This window comes from Psammomys obesus, unplaced genomic scaffold (genome assembly GCF_907164565.1).
Source record: "Psammomys obesus unplaced genomic scaffold, mPsaObe1.curated_primary_1811, whole genome shotgun sequence".
NCBI lineage: Eukaryota > Metazoa > Chordata > Mammalia > Rodentia > Muridae > Psammomys > Psammomys obesus.
In genome coordinates, this window is record NW_026591872.1 from 5,926,733 (window position 1) to 5,946,466 (window position 19,734).

General features: G+C 35.6%; 1 protein-coding gene across 1 annotated transcript in view; it reads right to left on the reverse strand.

The window, feature by feature from the left end:
• Tenm1 (teneurin transmembrane protein 1) overlaps window positions 1-19,734 on the reverse strand; it is a 1,167,432-nt gene that overhangs the window by 705,834 nt on the left and 441,864 nt on the right. The window contains exons 3-4 of the mRNA XM_055612144.1: window positions 19,204-19,464; window positions 17,168-17,224 (exon numbers count right to left, since the gene is read on the reverse strand). Of these exons, the coding sequence (XP_055468119.1) occupies window positions 17,168-17,224; window positions 19,204-19,464 (318 nt within the window). The remainder of the gene's footprint in view (window positions 1-17,167; window positions 17,225-19,203; window positions 19,465-19,734) is intronic.

Here is a 19,734-nt window from a genome sequence, read left to right on the forward strand (position 1 = left end):
TATATATATATATATATATATATATATATATATATATATATATATATTTCTTAAGAGAACATGATAAAATGCTTTCCAAGTGCTTGCCCAGAATAGCAGACTATTGTTTGTACATATAGCCTGCTTCTTGGAAATGAGATGTAAGAAACATCTTGATAATCCTTATTGTGGCCGGAACTAAAAAAAAAATGACAATGTTAAAATTTAGGACTAAAAACACACCTGATTCAAAAGAGAAAATTATTTTCCAATTTTTTCCTCTTCCTTATGAACAAAGAATAACCAGTAGACTAGATTTAAAAAAATTCAATGAAAGCAGTGGAATGTTAAAATAATTTCTGTGTGTATGTTGAGGGAAGTAAATACTTATATCAAGTACTTAGTCCAGAAAACTAGTTTTGTCTGTTTATTTCCATTCTCTTGCCATTTCCTTTTGTGTGGCTGTTTTAATTTTTTGTGTTTTCATTTATTTCCTTCTTGAAATAGTAATAAGGACATCATGATTTGATAGGTTTATAATTCCTGTAAGGCTGAAAACCTGGCCTTTCATTTTTCATACTTTTCAACTTTTATGGAAAATTTTTCAAATTCAGACATGATTTGGGACCATTAAATTTCACAGTAACACGTTTTTAGTCTTTATTAGCCTAGGTTTTGTCTTACAAGGGAACATTTCTTGACAACTTTGACTGGATTGATGAATTCTTTTTTTTAACTTTTTTATTATTATTATTAATTACACTTTATTTATTTTGTATCCCCGATAAGCTGCTCCCTCCTCCCCTCCCGATCCCACCCTCCCTCCCCTTTCTGCATGCATGCCCCTCCCCAAGTCCACTGATAGGGGAGATTCTCCTCTCCTTTCTGATCTTAGTCTATCAGTTCTCATCAGAAGTGGCTGCATTGTAAGAGCTGGAGAGGACAGGAACTCCACAAGGAGAGCAACAGAACAAGAAAATTTGAACACAGGGAACTTCCCAGAGACTCATACTCCAACCAAGGACTATTCATGGAGATAACCTAGAACCCCTGCACAGATGTAGCCCATGGCAGGTCAGTGTCCAAGTGGGTTACCTCGTAATGGGAAGAGGGACTGCCTCTGACAAAATCTGATTGGCCTGCTCTTTGATCACCTCCCCTGAGGGGGGAGCAGCCTTACCAGGTCACTGAAGAGGATTGATGAATTCTAAAGGAATTTTATTGGAATTCATTAATTGACATGCTATTTGATAAAATATGACTACATATTCATATACAAAATTTTCAATAGTTTGAATTGGGCTTATCAGGCAATTAAGTAAGAAAACATTTCAATTTAGAAAGTATCTTAAATGAATCTACTTGTCTGACAATTTTGATTGATTTGATTATTTCATAAATCACTCAAAAATTAATGAATGTACTTATTTATGAACAATCAAGTTTTATTTCTTGTTTATTATCTTTAAACTCTGTTCTGGTGAAGGACAGAAAGATGGCTCAGTTAGTGAAGGTGTCTGCCAAAAATGACGAAATGACATAGGACCATAATTTGATCCTCAATGTTCACATAAAAATAGAAAGAATGTATTTATTTCAGCAAACAAAACATTTCCCAGGGACAATAAAAATAAAGCGTAAATTGCCTTAGAAAAAAATCTGGTTTTGCAATTTACAAAGATCAAAATAAATGAAAAGTATTTAAGTATAAATTTCTGGTTGATAGTGGCCAGAAAATAGAACACAAAATTTGAAGGTATCAATTGTGTGAATGACAGAAATTATACTTAAAGTATATCAATGAGCATAATAGGTGTTTGTTCATGGAAACATGATTATGTGTTTATTGCTAAAATTGTAAAATAACAAATACATGTTGTTGTTCACAAGGGAAAATAGTTTAGTATATATTACATGAAAGGTTTGAAATTTACAACTGTCTTTTTGTTTTGCAACTGCTAATTTTGACAGTTTAGAAAAGTAGAATTCCTTGTCCACTGGATTACAATGCTTCCATGTCCTGTTTCCTATGTGATGTATAAACTTATCTACAAAAATAGCTTTTTTCAAGTAAACAAATATGTATGGCTCTAATTCTATTAACAAAACCAAAATAAGTATGTGCCTTAACAGTGGACCAAAGAACAAAATATTACCTAAAGATATTATTTAATACATTTGCTTCCACATTGTTTGAAAACACATACATGCACACACACACACACACACACACACACACACACACACACACACATACACAGACAGAGAGAGAGAGAGAGAGATTCTAAGTTAAAGAAACAAATCAAGAGCCAAAACGGGACTGTTACAAAAGAAGTATTTTATAGCATTCTCCTCCTAACATAATTTTTTATAAACTTTATTGTAATGTAGTCAAAAATCTCTGTAAACAGCCGTTATGGGCTATGTTTTAAAGTAGTCCAGAGAATAGGTAAGTTGGGCTAATTCCTCTGTAATATCATATTACTTTGATTCATTTAAAATAATGTAACCTAAAAATTATCAGCGCATGATAGAAAGGTTAAAGGGGACAAAAGTACACAGGAAAAATCTCCTGCCTCCAGAAACTTCCTCCTAGCCATATAAATTGCTTTCCACAAATGTAATAATAATTATTCATTTTTTTTTGTTTTTTTCATTTTTCTCTGTTATGTTACATCCTGAATGTAGTTCTCCCTTACTCCTCCATCCCTCCCCGCAGCTCCCTCTCCTTCAGATCCACTCCTCTGTTTTCCTTCCAAAAGAAAAGAAAAAAGAAAGAAAAGTAAGCCTCCCAGGAATATCAAACAAATATAGCATAAAAAAAAACTGCAATAAGAGATCCAGCCATACCACTCCTAGGCATATACCCAAAAGAGGCACAAGTACACAAAAAGGACATTTGCTCAAACATGTTTGTAGCAGCTTTATTTGTAATAGCCAGAAGCTGGAAACAACCCAGATGCCCCTCAACTGAAGAATGGATGCAGAAACTGTGGTACATCTATACAATGGAGTATTACTCAGCAATGAAAAATAAGGAAATCATGAAATTTGCAGGTAAATGGTGGGACCTGGAAAGGATCATCCTGAGTGAGTTGTCCCAGAAGCAAAAAGACACGCATGGTATATACTCACTCATATAAACATACAACATAGAATAAACCCACTAAAATCTGTACATCTAAACAAACTAAGCAAAAGAGAGGACCCTAACTAAAATGTTCAATCCCCATCCTGAAAGGCAAAGAGGATGGACATCAGAAGAAAAAGAAAACAGGAAACAACCTTGAAACCTGCCACAGAGGGCCTCTGAAAGCTTCTGCAGTATAGACTGTCAAAGCAGATGCTGAGCCTGATGGCCAACAGATGGGCAGAGTGAATGGAATTTTATGTAAGAAGTGGCAAATAGTAAGAGCTGGAGGGGATGGGAACTCCACAAGGAGAGCAACAGAACAAGATAATTTGAACCCAGGGAACTTCCCAGAGACTCATACTCCAACCAAGGACTATTCGTGGAGATGACCTGGAACCCCTGCACAGATGTAGCCCATGGCAGTTCAGTGTCCAAGTGGGTTACATAGTAATGGGAAGAGGGACTGCCTCCCACGATGAGGAGTTCCATGAGAACACCAAGCTTCTACAACAATAGCATGTATAGAGAGAATCTAGTGCAGACCCATGCTACCTCCATGATTGTTTCTTCAGTCTCTGTGAGCACCTATGACCCTTGGTTAGTTGATTATATGGGCCATGTTCCTACAATCATTCTTACAATCCAACCCCTCTTCTGTGGGGTTCCCTGAGCTCTGCCAGATCTTTGCCTGTGGGTGTCTGCATCTGTTCTCATCAGTAGCTGGATGAAGCCTCTGTGTTGAAGATTGGGCTATGGCTGTACTACCCAGAACATACCAGATCTCATCTATTCACTTACTCTCTTAATAGTTGCAAAACAATCCATGCATATACAGACATATATGTGTATATTTCCATTAAAGAACATATTGGATATTGTGATTTTCAAATTGTAGATTGTGATCTATCTGTTAGTGAGGTAGGGAATGAATTTACTAGATCATAATAAACAGTACAAAGATGTAGGAAAAAAAAATAAACTAAATCACATCAGAGTATGCTGCCTGTGGCAGTTCAGTCTCCTTGTGGGTTACCTAGTAAGGGGATCAAGGACTATCTCTGACATGAACTCGGTGGCTGGTTCTTTGATCACCTCCCCCTGTGAGAGGTGTAGTCTTTCCAGGCCACAGAGGAAGATAATGCAGCCAACCCTGATGAGACCTGATAGTCTAAGGTTACCCTATTAGGGGACTAGGGAAAGGACATATGGGGAGAAGATGAAGGGTGTGTGGAACTAGGAGGAGACAAGATAGGAGGCTGCAGCAAGGATACATAGTGAATAAATTGTAATAAATAAATAAATAAATAAATAAATAAATAAATAAATAAATAAATAAATAAATAAGTCCTGATAAGGCTGGGTATAGATTCACACACTCGTAATTCCAACACTCAAAAATGCAGAGGCTGGTGGATTCCTGTGCTTTTGAGGCCATCCTGGTCTTCAAAACAAGTCCAGGATAGCCAAGGCTACACAAGAGAAACTGTCTTGAAAAACAGAAACAAACAAAAACTCCTGATATTTAAGGACAAAAGGGGACAGAGACTCATGTTATAACTACTGGTGGATCAAATAGGGCTTTGTAACATTTTTTAATAACTATAAATACATACAAGGCCTGAGAGCAGCAGTCTTTCTGTCCAAATCCCTCCTAGTCATCCCACTTTTCTCACCATGTGTCTCTCACTCTTTCTGAGGCTGGAGAATATTCCAGAGCACTAATAGGCTATATCTAATGCAGGTGATTTTTTTGTTGTTGTTGATAAATATTTTGATTGTTATTGCAGGTTTATCAATACTTCCAACAATGTTTCATTTGTCGGAACATCCTAATACATATCACTGTAAAGGTCATAAACTGAAATTACTAGGTCAGTGGAGATATAGGTTTAGTTTTTGTGAGATATTTTCATATTTTATTTCATAAAGACTGTTTGGCTATAATTCTACAAATAATGTTTTAAACATATTTCTTTAAAAAGTATGTTATCAAATATTTATATTGCTGCTAAAACTCTAGGCAATACATTGCAATTGCATTTTTGCTTATTTTTGAGATTGTAATTTAATTCAATATTTCTCCCTTCTCTTTCCTCCCTCCAAAACCTCCCATATATCTTTCCTCACTATCCTCCAAATTACTGACCCTCTTTTTCTTCACTAATTATTCTTGCTTGCATTATATATATTCCTAAATATAACCTGTTGGATCCATATAATACTGCTTGTACATATGTTTTCAAGGCTGACCACTGGGCAGTGGAGAGCTAATTAGTCTTCTCTTTTCTGGGAAGAACCACCTCTCTTGCTCTCAGCTTTACTCAGTTGTCTGTAGTTCATATTGTATTTTAAATATAAATTTATCTGACAAATGCCTGTAAAAGTTCTTCTTGTTTAGAAAACATTCTCATTTTCTTTTCTGTGGTCTACATCTATATATACTTTGTTTTTAGATTATTTCCTTACTAATTGTAAGTAGGAAAATGAGCAGATAACATCAACAAACAATTGAGAGAATAAGAGATGCAAATGGTCCATTAACATACAAAAATATTCCTAAGCTCACTCATAAATACAAAATAATAGCATAAGGACATTTTATGTTTTAGCAGAATATGTATTAGAAATATTTTCATCATTGCCAGACTTGATGATGATATGAGAAAACAGATACTCTTCATAAAGCATTAATAGAAAGATAAACTGCTCTTTTTAAGGGGAAAATTTGGTGATAGCTGTAGGAAACATATGACTATTCAGCCCATCATTTTCAATTATAAGAAATTTTGTGACAAGAATGTAAAAAGATGTGTATGGAGGAAATAAATAACAGCATATATTTTTAATTTTTTATTAATTACACTTTATTCATTTTGTATCCCCCCATAAGCCCCTCCCTCCTCCCCTCCTGATCCCACCTTTCCTCCCCTTTCTGCATGCATGCCCCTCCCCAAGTACACTGATAGGGGAGGTCCTCCTCTACTTTCTTCTGATCTTAGTCTATCAGTTCTCATCAGAAGTGGCTGCATTGTCCTCTTCTGTGGCCTGGTGAGGCTGCTCCCCCCTCAGGGGGAGGTGATCAAAGAGCAGGCCAATCAGATTATGTCAGAGGCAGTCCCTCTTCCCATTATTATAACAGCATATTTTTTTAAAATAACAAAATAAGTACAACTAGATTTTTATCAATGGGATTGCTGAATGAAAAAAGTAATTCATGTGTGAATGGATCTCATGCAACTAGCACTGAGGATTGGAAAGATCTTTACAACAAACAAAAGAAATTATGCAAAATATGTAAACTAGAGCATGTTACTACACCTTTCCTATCATGTAATTTCTTGTTTATTCATTGACAATATGGAAATGACCATCGCTCAAGAGTAGTATCTAAAAGAGAAGTGAGAATACTTGACTTTTTACTTAAACTTGTTTTTTATCATATTAATTTTAAACCACCAGCTGCTATTAATTTATCACTAAACCAAAATTGAAAAACATTTACTCAAAGATATGCATTTTTCTGTTTACCTTGACAATAGCTTAACATTCAAAATTCTAAGAGCATCACAGTCATCACAGAAATGTATCACAATGAAGTGATCCAAATGACTTATACACTTCCTCTGACCATGTAAGTCTCCAAAAGAGCTGTAACAAAAGTCAACAGCACTGCCTCATACATATTTCCAACAGAGCTATTAGGGTGCCAGTTATATAGCAGGGTTCCTGGCAAAAGTGTTACCAAATTATTGTATTGTTTCACACACTCCCTTTGAGTTTAGCTGGTTCATAAGGAACTGTTTTCACTACTATAGAAATGTCCTGTATAACTTATATCATCAGGGAAAAACACAAAACATTCAGGAAAGAAATGTAAAGGAAACAAATCCCTTCCAACAAATGTGCATGAATGATCCCACATGGTCAAATATCAGAAGGGTAACTCTTCATTTGGGCGTAATTGTAACATGCCATTTTGAAACTTCCAGGTGTTCATCTAGGCATTTTGTCTCACAACTCCAGATGTTCCTGTGAAGCAATTTAGGGTCTGAAAATGGTATATGCAAAGCTATGATAGAATGGTATTTATTGGTAGCATATGCTGTATTATCAGAGTTCTGAGTATGGAATGTAGAAGCAACAGAGGACAGTCATAGATTTCTTAGCTCTTGTGTCAGATCTTCCCTTGTCTGTAAGCTCCTGAATAGCACAGATAGAACTTAACTGTTCAACAGTGATGAAGATCAACATGGCTTTTGAGTAAATAAGAGTCTAACTCCATGTTAAAGGGCTACTATAATGCCATTGGGAAATAAGTTTTAACCAGTTCAAAGTACTTCACAGCATTTCCTCTAACAATTTTCTGTGCTTAGTAGAAAAACATTTTTTTATATTGAAATAAGTATTAGTTAATGTAAGATAAACATAAGGATTTTTGCCTTGTGTGAAATAAACAGAAATTAGGATGGACTCTACCAGGATAGAAAATTTCTTCAGGGTGCTAGATATTTCAGAATCCACACTGGCTACTTGTATATTTCCTGACAATAAAAATGTCACTTTAGCATCTATCCCAAAATTGGGCATAGTAAAATATAGTGATGGACTTTAATAATAGCTAACATGTACTGAATATATAATTTAAAAAGATACACTATAAAGTGCTACATATATTTTTCTTACATACTTTAGACAAAAATTTTGAAATAAATCATTTTTCCATTTCACAGAACAAGAAACTGAGTTTTGGGAAGTTTGAATTATTCATCCAATGTCTAGTTGTCAAGAAGTTGAGGAAGCAAGTTCTAAAAAACATGGGCTATAAGATGTGAAAGAAAAACTGCTTGTTAAAAAGCCAAATAGGAAAAGTAAGGAAGGGTATTTGTTAATTTTAATATCAAGTATAAATTACAAAGAAATAATAGGTTTGATGATAATGATAGTTCTATTCAAAGACTGTTTATTGAACAATTACTTGTTGCCAAGCTTTGCATTAAATACTAGAGATACTTGAAAAATGAATATTATATATACTCCCCAATCTCAAGGCATATCTAGACTGATGAGAAATAATAATGACCAATTAATTAAGAGGATTTATTATATTAAGTGACAAAAGAATTTGAGCTATATATCTCTGGACTTGGAAAGGGGCAGGGAGGAGATGAGAGAGGGCGGGTGGGATTGGGAGGGAATGAGGGAGAGGGCTACAGCTGGGATACAAAGTTAATAAACTCTAACTAATAATAAAAAATAAAATTAAAAAAGAATGTAAATATGCTAATGGTCAAAGGAATTTTTTATGGGATTCAGAGCAACAGAAAGTCTAGATCACATCATTCTGAGTGAAATATCCCAGGAGAAAGACAAACATGGTATATACTCACTTATATAGACCTATAAGATATGATAAACATAATGAAATCTATACACCTAAAAAAGATAATCAAGAGAGCGGACATGGGGTAAGATGATCAATCCTCATTTAGAAAGACAGATAGGATGTGCATTGAACGTATGACAGGAGTCTACTGAGCGCATCTGAAAGACTCTAACTAGCAGTGTTTTCAAAGCAGATACAAAGATTCATGACCAAACCTTCGGCAGAGTACAGGGAATCATATGAAAGAAGGGGGAGTTAGTATGATGGGGAAAGGATAGGAGCTCCACAAGGACCAAATACATCTGGGCACAGGGTCTTTTCTGAGACTGACATTCAACCAAGGACCATGTATGGATATAACCTAGAACCTCTGCTCAGATGTAGCCTGTGGTAGCTCAGTAACCAATTGGTTTCCCATAGTGAGGGGAACAAGGACTATTTCTAACAGGAACTCAATGACTGGCTCTCTGACCTCCCCACCCCCCCAAGGGAGGAGCAGTCTTGTTAGGCCACAGAGGAGGGCTTCACAGCTAGTCCTGAAGCTACCTGATAAAACAGGATCGGATGAATGGGGAGGAGGTCCCCCCCATCAGTGGACTTGGAAAGGGGCACGGTGGAGATGACGGAGGGAGGGAATGAGGGAGCGTGACATGGCTGGGATACAGAGTTAATAAAATGTAACTGATAAGAAAAATAAAATAATAATAATAATAATAATAATAAAGAAATGAATTACCAGAAAAATAAAAGTAAATGTAAAAACAAAAAAAAAAAAAACCAAACAAACAAACAATAAAAAAGAAGCAGCCACAGAAAAATAATTGTTAAGACCTTTCCTTTAGTATATGGATCCACTTTATTTTGCCATGTTTGTGCAGGCTGACTAGTCTCCAAATACCTATCCGAAAGAAATGAATAAAACCCTGTACACACCTAAATCCTCACTTTTGTCCAGAAAAACTCCTTTAGTGTCATTGCTACATTCAATGGAGTTAGAATCATTTTCTCCAGCATAATCCAGGTATCTACCAAGGTCTCATCAGCTACACTCAGAGGATAAGATCAGTAATACAAATGTTTTTGGGGAGCCCACCCACTTGGTGTTTAAAGCAGCCCTTCAACTTCAAAACAGTCAATATCAAGTAGGCATCTATATACCAACAGTTCTACTAATGGTCAATATAAAGAAAGCCTGCTTGCCATCACTGTCACTAGCAAGTTTATCTCTCCTGTTTCTAAGGTATTGTTCCACTGATGTTTGAACCTATTTCTTTGGGATCCCAATGTAAAATGAAGACCATCAGCTCCTAGGAATTATCTGGGATTCTGCTACCAGATTTGGAGTGCTGTGACAGTTAGCCTCATGGACCAAACAACTACCAGATTCCTCGTTTTTCAGTTGGAAGACAGCAACTGTTGGACTAGACAGACCACAGCCACTCTAATAAGTCCCCTTGTAATATATAGATATTCACTCTATCAGGTCTGAACCATTATAGAACCCTGACTAACACAGATTATGATACCAGGATGGATTCTAAAGAAACAAAATTGTAAAACTTTTTGCTTTGGTTTAATACTTTTTGTTTGTTAGTTTTTGAGACAGGGTCTTACTATGTAGTCTTGGCTTGCTTGGAACTCACCCAGTCAAAGAGAGTGGTCTTGAACTTATACAGACCCACCTGCCACTTTGTTTTAAATATTTGGAACTGACTTTCTAATCTGCTGTTACCTATAGTTACTGAAGGGTCCTCTCAGCATGGAGAATATTAAATATTTATGGAATTATACTTATCAGGATAGATTCATTTGATCAAATTTAGTGACTCTATACACAAAGTTTGACAATTTGTGAAAAAATAATGATGCTGCTCAGTTGTTTCTAACATCTCTCGATAATTTGGCAAAGGATAAGAATGAACTCCTTGATAAAATTAACCAACTTCTAACATCTCAGGATACAGTGACAATAGAAAAGAATGAACTTAGTGACACAAGTAATTGATTGACTTTAGAAGTATATAAAAAGTCAAACAGGTTATAAGTGTGCCCTGGAAGAGAATTTTCTCCCCAGTATCCATATATTTTAAGTTATGGAAAAATCAAACTGAGTTTTACATTATAATGAAAAATTAAATCCAAGCCTCAGAGGGGATTAAGTGGTTAAGTAAGTGCACAGATTGTTAAGGATCCCATAACTGGGGACAGACATGTGTGGGCTACAGCTGGGATAAAATAAACTGTAATTAATAGAGAAAAAGAAAAATCAAATAAATAAAAAGATGTGTAAAAATGGCGTACAGAACATCAAAGTGGATCAGACTTAGTTTTCTGATATGTGGCCACTGAGTGAAGATTCTAGGGTTAGTAGAGAAGTTTGAACAACTAAAATTTTTCATAAGATGGCCTATTGAAAAAAAGATGAATATATTTGATATCTATTGGCTTAGTGTTGACAAAAAGATTTTAAGGTACAAAGAAACTGCAATGTTACTGTGGGCACACTGTGCAAAACCTGATCCTCCACAGTGGGGAGACCCAGAAGATGTGACCCCCACTAATATTATAACATACAAAATGGTGAAAGGAACATTAGCACACTTGAAGGACTCTATGGCTATAACTTTGCTGTGCTTGATCTTAGGATTTTGGATACCACAGCTCACTTGCATTAATTAAATGCTTATAATTCGGTCCTGGAATATAAGGGGCCAGGTGACAACACTGAATCACTAAAGACAATGGTAAGCATCCTTATGGCAATGGGATGCATAGGTGAAGCAACGTCAGTAATGACCTGGTCTATAATGGGCAACATACACAAAGAGATTTTTATGATGGCAAGTATCCTATGGAAATTTGCACTGACTAAATGGTTGTATTTATAGACATGTAGTAATTAAGACAATATGTGATAGTGGCAATAGGAAATCTTGGCTCCTGAAACAATTTATAGACTTGAACCTATTTGCAAACCTTGGAATCCTTGAAGGTAGGGATTTCAAGGGTCCTCTGAGGAAGGACCTTGATAAAATACCTAAGAATTTTATTTATCTTACTTCTTTCATTCTTCAGAGGGACCCATGCCCTATAAAAAGACAACTGTACACCGGGGAAAAGTAAATAATCAGATTTTCCAGGGTCTATGGGATACTGGTTCTAGGAGAAGAATTGGTACTGATTATGAGAGATCGCCAAAAGCAAATGTGACCATTCAGTTAAAGTAGTGATGTATGGAGGTCAGATGACTAATGGTGCTTTGGCTGAAGTTTTACTCAGTCAGCCCAGTGAGTCCTCAAACGCAGCCTGTGTTTATTTCTGTACTTCCAGAATTTATAATTGGGCATAAGTACTTAGAAATTGGCAGAATTCCCCTATTGGTTTGTGAGAACTATTATGGTTGTAAAAGCCAATCGAAGTAATTGGAATTGCCTCTACTAGAGAAAGTAGTGAACCAAAGACAATATCATATCCAGGAGGAATTGCAGAAAGTATTGCTACCATCAAGGAATTAAAAGATACAGAGGTGGTGGTTTGCACCATATCTCTCTTTAACACTATTTGGATGGCACAGATGGATCATGGACAATGACAGCTGACTATTGCTAAATTAATCATGTACTGACATCAATTGCAGCTGATGTACCAGATGTGGCATCCTTACTTGAGCATATTAACACATCTCCTGGTGCATGGGATACAGCTATTACTGTAGCAAATGCCTTTTTCTTGATATCTGTCCATAAGGACCACAAGAAGAAATTTGCTTTCAGCTGGCAAGGCCAACAAGTATACTTTCTATGTAATATTAAGTCTCCAGCTCTGTGTCATAACTTGTTCCATTATACTGATAACATTAGGCAAACTAGACCAAATGAACAACATGTAAAAACCACTTTGTAATTGTTGGCAACATATATGAAATTCTGATGATGAAAAATAAATTCAAGGGCCTTCTGACTCAGTAAAATTTCTAGGATTCCACTGGTGTGGAGTACAAATATTCCTTCTAAACTAACTAAAGTATAAATTATTGTACCTGATCTTTCCCACCACCAGGAAGAAGACTTATTTGGATTATGGATGCAGCACATTCCTTAATAGGGTGAGTTGTTCCCTCTCATATATCAAGTGACATGGAAAGAGGTTGGCTTTGAATGGGGACTGGAACAACAAAAGAGTCTTCAACAGGCTCAAACTGCTGTCTATGCTGCTCTACTACTTGGGCAATATGATCCAGAAAACCTGATAGTATTTGAGGTATCATTGGGAAATAGGAATATATCCTGCATCTATTGGTGACCTTATATAGGTGGATCACAAGAGAAACCCTAGAAATTTTGCATCTTCTTCAGACAACTATTCTCCTTTTAAAAGACCTCTCTTGGGCTGGTATTTTGCTTTAGTGTAAAATAAATAATTGACAATAGACCACCAAGTTCAAGAGAATGGGGCTGCCTATAATAATCTAGATATTGTTTGAAACCCTCCTGAATCATAAACTAGAACTTACACAGAAGCAATATATTATTAAATGGAATTGGTATATATGTGATATGGCCAGAGTAGGACCTGAGGGCACAAGCAAGTTGCCCAAATAAGTTGCTAAAATGTTTATGGTTTCTACTCACATTAAAACCCCTTTTGCTTCTTATCTATGCATCCACACCCTCATAAATTAGTCCTTATTAACAGTTGACTGATGAAGACTTACGGCCTTTTTTAAATAAATATTATTATTTTATGGGCATTGGTGTTTTGGATACTTGTATGTCTGTGTGAAGGTGTCAAATTCCCTGGACCTGGAATTACAGAGTTTTGTGAGCTGCCATGTGGGGGCTGGGAATTGAACCTGGGTCTTCTGGAAGCTCAGCCAGTGCTTGTACACTGAGCCATCTCTTTCCAATTTCGGCCTTTTAAACTGATGATTCTGTTTCTGCATGCTCTGCAAGCACTGCTGAGAAATGGATAGCTGCACCATTATAACACAATCCTGAAAGGCACCAGTGAAGGGAAATCTTCATGGTGGGTAGAACTCTGGGCAGTACACGAGGTTGTGCATTTTTCTTGGATGAAGAAATATGTCTATTTGTTTTATTTATGAGATTTGGTCAATAGATTGGCTGGATGGTCAGGGATTTAGAAAGAACATGATTGGAAAATTGGTGAGAAAAATTTAAGGACAAAGTATTTGAATAAGTCTTTTCAAATGGGCAAAGGATGTAAATATGTTATTTTTTAATTTTTATTTTTTTACATTAATTACAGTTTATTTACTTTGTATCCCAGCTATAGTCCCCTCCCTCATTCCCTCTGAATACCACCCTCCCACTCTCATCTCCTCCATGCCCCTCTCTAAGTCTACTGATAGGGGAGGTCCTCTTCCCCTTCCATCTGACCCTAAGACTCTACATAGCAGTGTATCAAAGCAGATACTGAGACTCATAAACAAACTTTGGGCAGAGTGCAGGGAATCATATGAAAGAAGGGGGAGTTAGTATGACCTGGAGAAGACAGGCACTCCACAAGGACCAAATGTATCTGGGCACAGGGATCTTTTCTGAGACTTGATTCTCCAACCAAAGACCATGTATGGATATAACCTAGAACTCTGCTCAAAAGTAGCCCATGGCAGCTCACTGTCCAAGTTGGTTGTCTAGTAAGGGGAACAGGAACTCTCTCTGACATGAACTCAGTGGATAGCTGTTTGACTTCCCCACCCTCCATGGGAGGAACAGCCTAGACAGGATACAGAGTAGGACATTGCAGCCAGTCCTGATGTGAACATGTAGCTAAATACCAGCCCACACACAGTTCTAAATCCCCTATTTAATATATGGACTTCATTATATAACTTCAGTTCCTTTAGAGATTTTTGACTAACACAAAATATTATTGTCATGTATTTATAAGAAAAGATCAGGGGATAATTTGTCAGAGATAATGTTGCATGTTAGACAACCATGGACCTGACTCAACATGACATTTTTATTCTTCAAAGAAATGCACAAGATCATAGATATTTTATGAAAAAAGTATCTCTTATTTCAATCTTCCCATTCAGAATATGAGATACTCTAGATCCTGAAGCTATAACAGTGACTAAAGCAGGTCACATTTCTAGCTAGCCTAGTGTTTATTAACACCTTTAGTAAGGTATGAAAATATAGGACTCTGGCCTTAGTCTATACCAAATAATTAAAATGGGAGTGTGAGAAATGTATAATGAAAGAAGTATGCTATCAAACTGTTACTCAGTTCCCAGGATTATGCTAACTAGTGAATCTGCATTTTTTCTTGATAGGAAATTGATAGATGTCTTAGGACAAGTGGGAATGACTCAATAATAATATTCTTGTACTTCTGTGAAAATTTAAAAAAGCATATCTGTTTTGTTACTTGTTAATTTCACTTCCTGGTTCTGATCTACCAGTAGTGAAGTTGAGTTTTACTATAGACTCAACAAGGGGTTATAATATATTGCAAATTTAAATTGATTTTAGAACAACAAAACAAGGTTAACACAATGCTGGAATATTTTTTCATTTATTTATATTTTTATTAAATAAAGTTTATTCCTTTTGTATCCCTGCTGTAGCCTCCTCCCTTGTCCCCTCCCAATCCCACACTCCCTCCCTCATCTCCTCCCATACCTCTCCCCTAGTCACTGATAGGGGAGGTCTTCCTCCACTTCCTTCTGACCCTAGACTATCACGTCTCATGAGAACTGGCTGTATTTTCTTCCTCTGTGGGCTGGTAAGGCTGCTCTGCCCTCAGGAGGAGGTGATCAAAGAACTAACCACTGAGTTCATGTCAGAGATAGTCCCTGTTCACATTACTAGGGAATCCACTTGGAGACGGACCTACCATGGAACATTTTTTAAAGTCTTGATCTGTTGGTGAAATGAAGGAAATCAGTCTGCCTAGGCAAACCTCTAGAAATGCAAGTAGGACAACTAAGTACCACTAAGTCATACTGTATACTTGTGGGATGGACAGAATTGTAAGCATCATTGATATCACTTTTTACCTCTTTTGTGGTTGATAACTCATCCAAATTAAAAATTTCCCTTATTTAAGCTTGTTTGTCTCATTCACAGCAGTGAGGCTTATCTCATTTAAAGTTTTTCATAATATCGTATCTAGTGTCATCAGTAAATGAAAAAACAGAAAGCATAGGAAAGCAGAAACAAAATAAAATATCAATGACATTAATTGAGCCATAGGGATAGGATGTCATGGAATCTATGCTACTGAAACGTATAAATAAAAAATATTTTAAACATTTTTATATTTCAAATATAGAATGTATAAATTCAAGTTAATAAGTTAATGACACAGATACCCTGCTAGGCATGCTTTCATGAATAGATTATATCAGTGGGAAATAAGTAGCTCATTTGCATGCAAACACATAGTTAAATGAGTTGAAAATTATTTTTTCTTTAAATTAATATGCATTTGCAAAAACATTTACATTCTCAAGTTTTTACAGAAAAATTAAATACAGCCAGTCCTGTTTATTATCATGTGGAAACTTGCAGACTCTATGCTAGTGAAATATTACTCTATGTTATAAATGAGACTTTAAGTTTTATACACCTTGCTGGAAACAGTAGGAGTTAAAACTAAGACATACCAAAATCTAAGTTAAGTAAAGCTGTTCAGTTTCACATCAAATGAAAACATAATTAAGAGAGAAAGATCTAGAGTATATTTTATTGTAAAGGGTTTATGGGATGTCCTTTAACACTTGATATTGCAAAAAAGGGTCTGGTGGGAGGAAAGGAGGAAAATGATTTAATTATATTATAATCACAAAAATAATAAAGATAAGTGTAATAAATCTGAGAATGAAATAAGATAAGCATATGATGATATTTTGGGGTATTTAGAAATGTTGATACACTAACAAAACTAATTATTAATATTGTTTATGTTATAATTACTATTTTAAGTCTTTATATTCCAAATACCTCATAATTCAAATACATGTGATTCAATGCACACAGATGTAAACTAATTCATGCAAATATTTATAAATTTATTTTTCATATCATTCTGCAAAGGAAAAAAATTCAATGAGTATAAAGAAAAATTAAAAAAAAATCATGAATGCCCTCTTTCCTGGAGAATGGCAAAAATAAAAATCTTCACAAAATGATAAACTGCCTTTTGCTTTTCTTTTTTTTTTCTTTGAGTGATTTGTAATTGATGGCATGAATAAAATATGATTGTAAGGCCAAGATCAGAACATCTGGAGAAAAAGACCAAGGCTATCTGCTGGACAGCAAGGGAAAGTTATGACAGCATCACATTTATGCCATGTTAAAGTTAAAGCCATCTAAAATCCAAAACAAAATAACAACAGAATAGTAACAACAAGAAGAAGACAACTATTCTGTTTAGTGCAGAACTCCAAGACAAATGAGTGTTTATCCTGAAAGTATCTCTTGCCCTTATCCCTACCTGCCCTTTCAACTTCTCTTCATACACACAATTAAATGAGGAAAGCAAGCCCGTATATGGTCACTGAACTAATGTCTGGCTATTTCGTTGTTCAGCCTATTGTGTTACTTGTTAGTTGGTCAGGGTTCATTTGGTGGAATAGGTAGGTTTCATGATTGGTTGAGGTAAATGTAACTTGCAGTCAAATATTTGGAAACACTTGCCTTGCGTAGAAGCAGCTCGAGCCTCAATGTCACAACAAACAGGAGAGAATTTAAAACCTGAAATATTAAACATTTTAATTTCAACAGGAGCATTTCACAAATAGTTTCTAAAAAATCATGACATCATTAATGTAAAATCTATGTCCTATAATATTCCTCCATTAAAGCATAAGATTCAATATTTTTGAGTCATGGGATCATAAATGCTACTTAATTCTACAATTTTCATTACTCATAAAAGAAACTGCCTATTGAGGATCTTATAGAGACAGAATAATGATAAATTCTAGTGGGGAAACTTCTTTTTAAAAATGTATTTATTTATTAACGTTACATCCTGATTGCAGACCCCTTTTTTTCTCCTCCCATCCTCCCATCTCATATCCCTCTTCCATTATTTCCTCTCCTCCTCAGAGAAAATAGACGTCCTTCATGGTTCCAATCCACCCTGGCACATTAAGTCACTGCAGAACTAGGCACGTTCCCTCACACTGAGACCAGACAAGGCAGCCCAGTTAGGAGAACAGAATCCAAAGTGAGGCACCATAGTCAGAGAGGGGGACCCATATGAAAACGAAGCTGTTCATCTGCTACCTATATGCAGGGGTTTCTTTATCAATGTATGCTTCAACGGATTACAATTACTACAATTGTTTATGTGAAGTATTTTAAATTTTTTGGTTTTGGTTTTGTTTTTTGAGACAGGGTTTATCTGTGTAGCCCTGGCCATTCTGGAACTCACTATGTAGACCAGGCTGGCCTTGAAGCCAGAGATTCACCTGCCTCTGCCTCCCAAGTTCTGGGATTAAAGGTGTGCATTACTACTGACGGGTATGTTAGGTATTTCAACCAGCCTGGCTTAGAGGAAGATATTGTAAAGAGACAATTGTGTCATTTAATCTGTCAACTACTGAAACAATGGAATATGATGCTGGAAGAAGAAAAGGGCACAAGCTAGAGGAAGAATGTGTTTTCCAGAGATTTGAAACAGTTCTGAGGTTTGGACTGAAATATAGAAAGTAACATTTTACATTCAATTATATTATTACAGGTATATATTGAAAATTGAGGATAATTTCTACTATCGTCTTTTCTTAGCTCAGCTCTCCCTGTCCCTTTGTCCCTCTAGAAAAAATTTTCTTCTGTTTTTATTTATTATATACATACATAATTTTATGTGATTGCATAAAAATCTAGGAACCTCAAATGTGAGAAAACATACAGTATTTTTTCATTTTGAAATGGGTTCAATTCATGTATTATTTAAGTATGAATGTGAATGAAAGGGAACTCATAAAATTTTGACAAAGAAAATGATGGATAGACTAAATTAATTTGATTAATAATAATTTAATGTGCCTATTATGAAATTATTTTTGATTAGAGGAAGAACATGAATAAAATAAACTAACCCCTTCCTTAAAACTCAAAAAGAGAAAACATTTAATTTTCTAAAAGGTATAAGGAAATAATATATAATTGCAACATAATGATACTGCTCTTAGTACTTATTGTCTGGCAAATGACTGGTATCTTTAAAATAATTGTTTGTGAAATAATTTCATTCTAATGTGGTTAATGTGAATCTGTTTATACACTCAGCAAGTCAATTTGGATCAAAGTAGAGAGTCCCCACAGAGAGTATGCATGCTATATAATTGTTCATCTCCTTGTTCATACACTGATATAAAGCCAAAACACATGAAATGAGTACTTCCTATAATAAATCCCACTGGGGTAGCACTGGAAAATAAAAATGAAAAGAAAAGTTGAGTAATGAATAAGACATTTAGAATATTGCTGACTACATGAGATAATTTCCCTTGGGGGTTCCCCAGAAATGAAGACTATTTTGTGTCATTATAAATAAATGTGCCTATTTGCCAGTATACTCCTTGTTCTTGGGAACATGCTGTAGTGTATTTGTTTTCTGCATGCAAAATAAAATACTGGCCAACATAGAAAGTGATAACAAAGCAAAGGAGGAATGCTATTCTCTCTGAGTTTCATCTAAACTGAGGATATAGTTTTCTTACCATTTTCCCCATCAGACTTCCTTTCATGGTCAGTGTCAGTCAAGGACAATGCAGAGTTGGCCCTGCTGGACAGACAGGAACTATGCTCTGACTTCATGCCTCTTATCCACATTCTGAGAGCATGGTCAGGTGAGGCAGCACCTTCAGTTTCTGTGTCCACGTCGGAACCCATCTCCAGCTGGTAGCCATGCTGAGAAACACTATGCATGCCTGTCTGGTAGCCAGAGCACATGGTAGGAGGGATTTCACAGAATTCTATCTCTGAAAAGAAACAACATTCAGACAAAAAAATTAGAGATTATGTAAATATGAAAAAAATAAAATGTATATAAGTATGAAAAAAATCTTTCACTTTTCTGTCCTCATGTTTTTCTTTAAACATTGCTAGTAATTAGGAGTTTTTGCAAAGTTAGAATTCTAGCCTTTTCTTTATGGTAGCTAGGATTCTGTGCTTATTTTGTACTTCTGTTATTTAAAATTATGCTCCTGTTGATTCTTATAAGGTTCTGTGGGAAAAAGCATTCTCAAAAT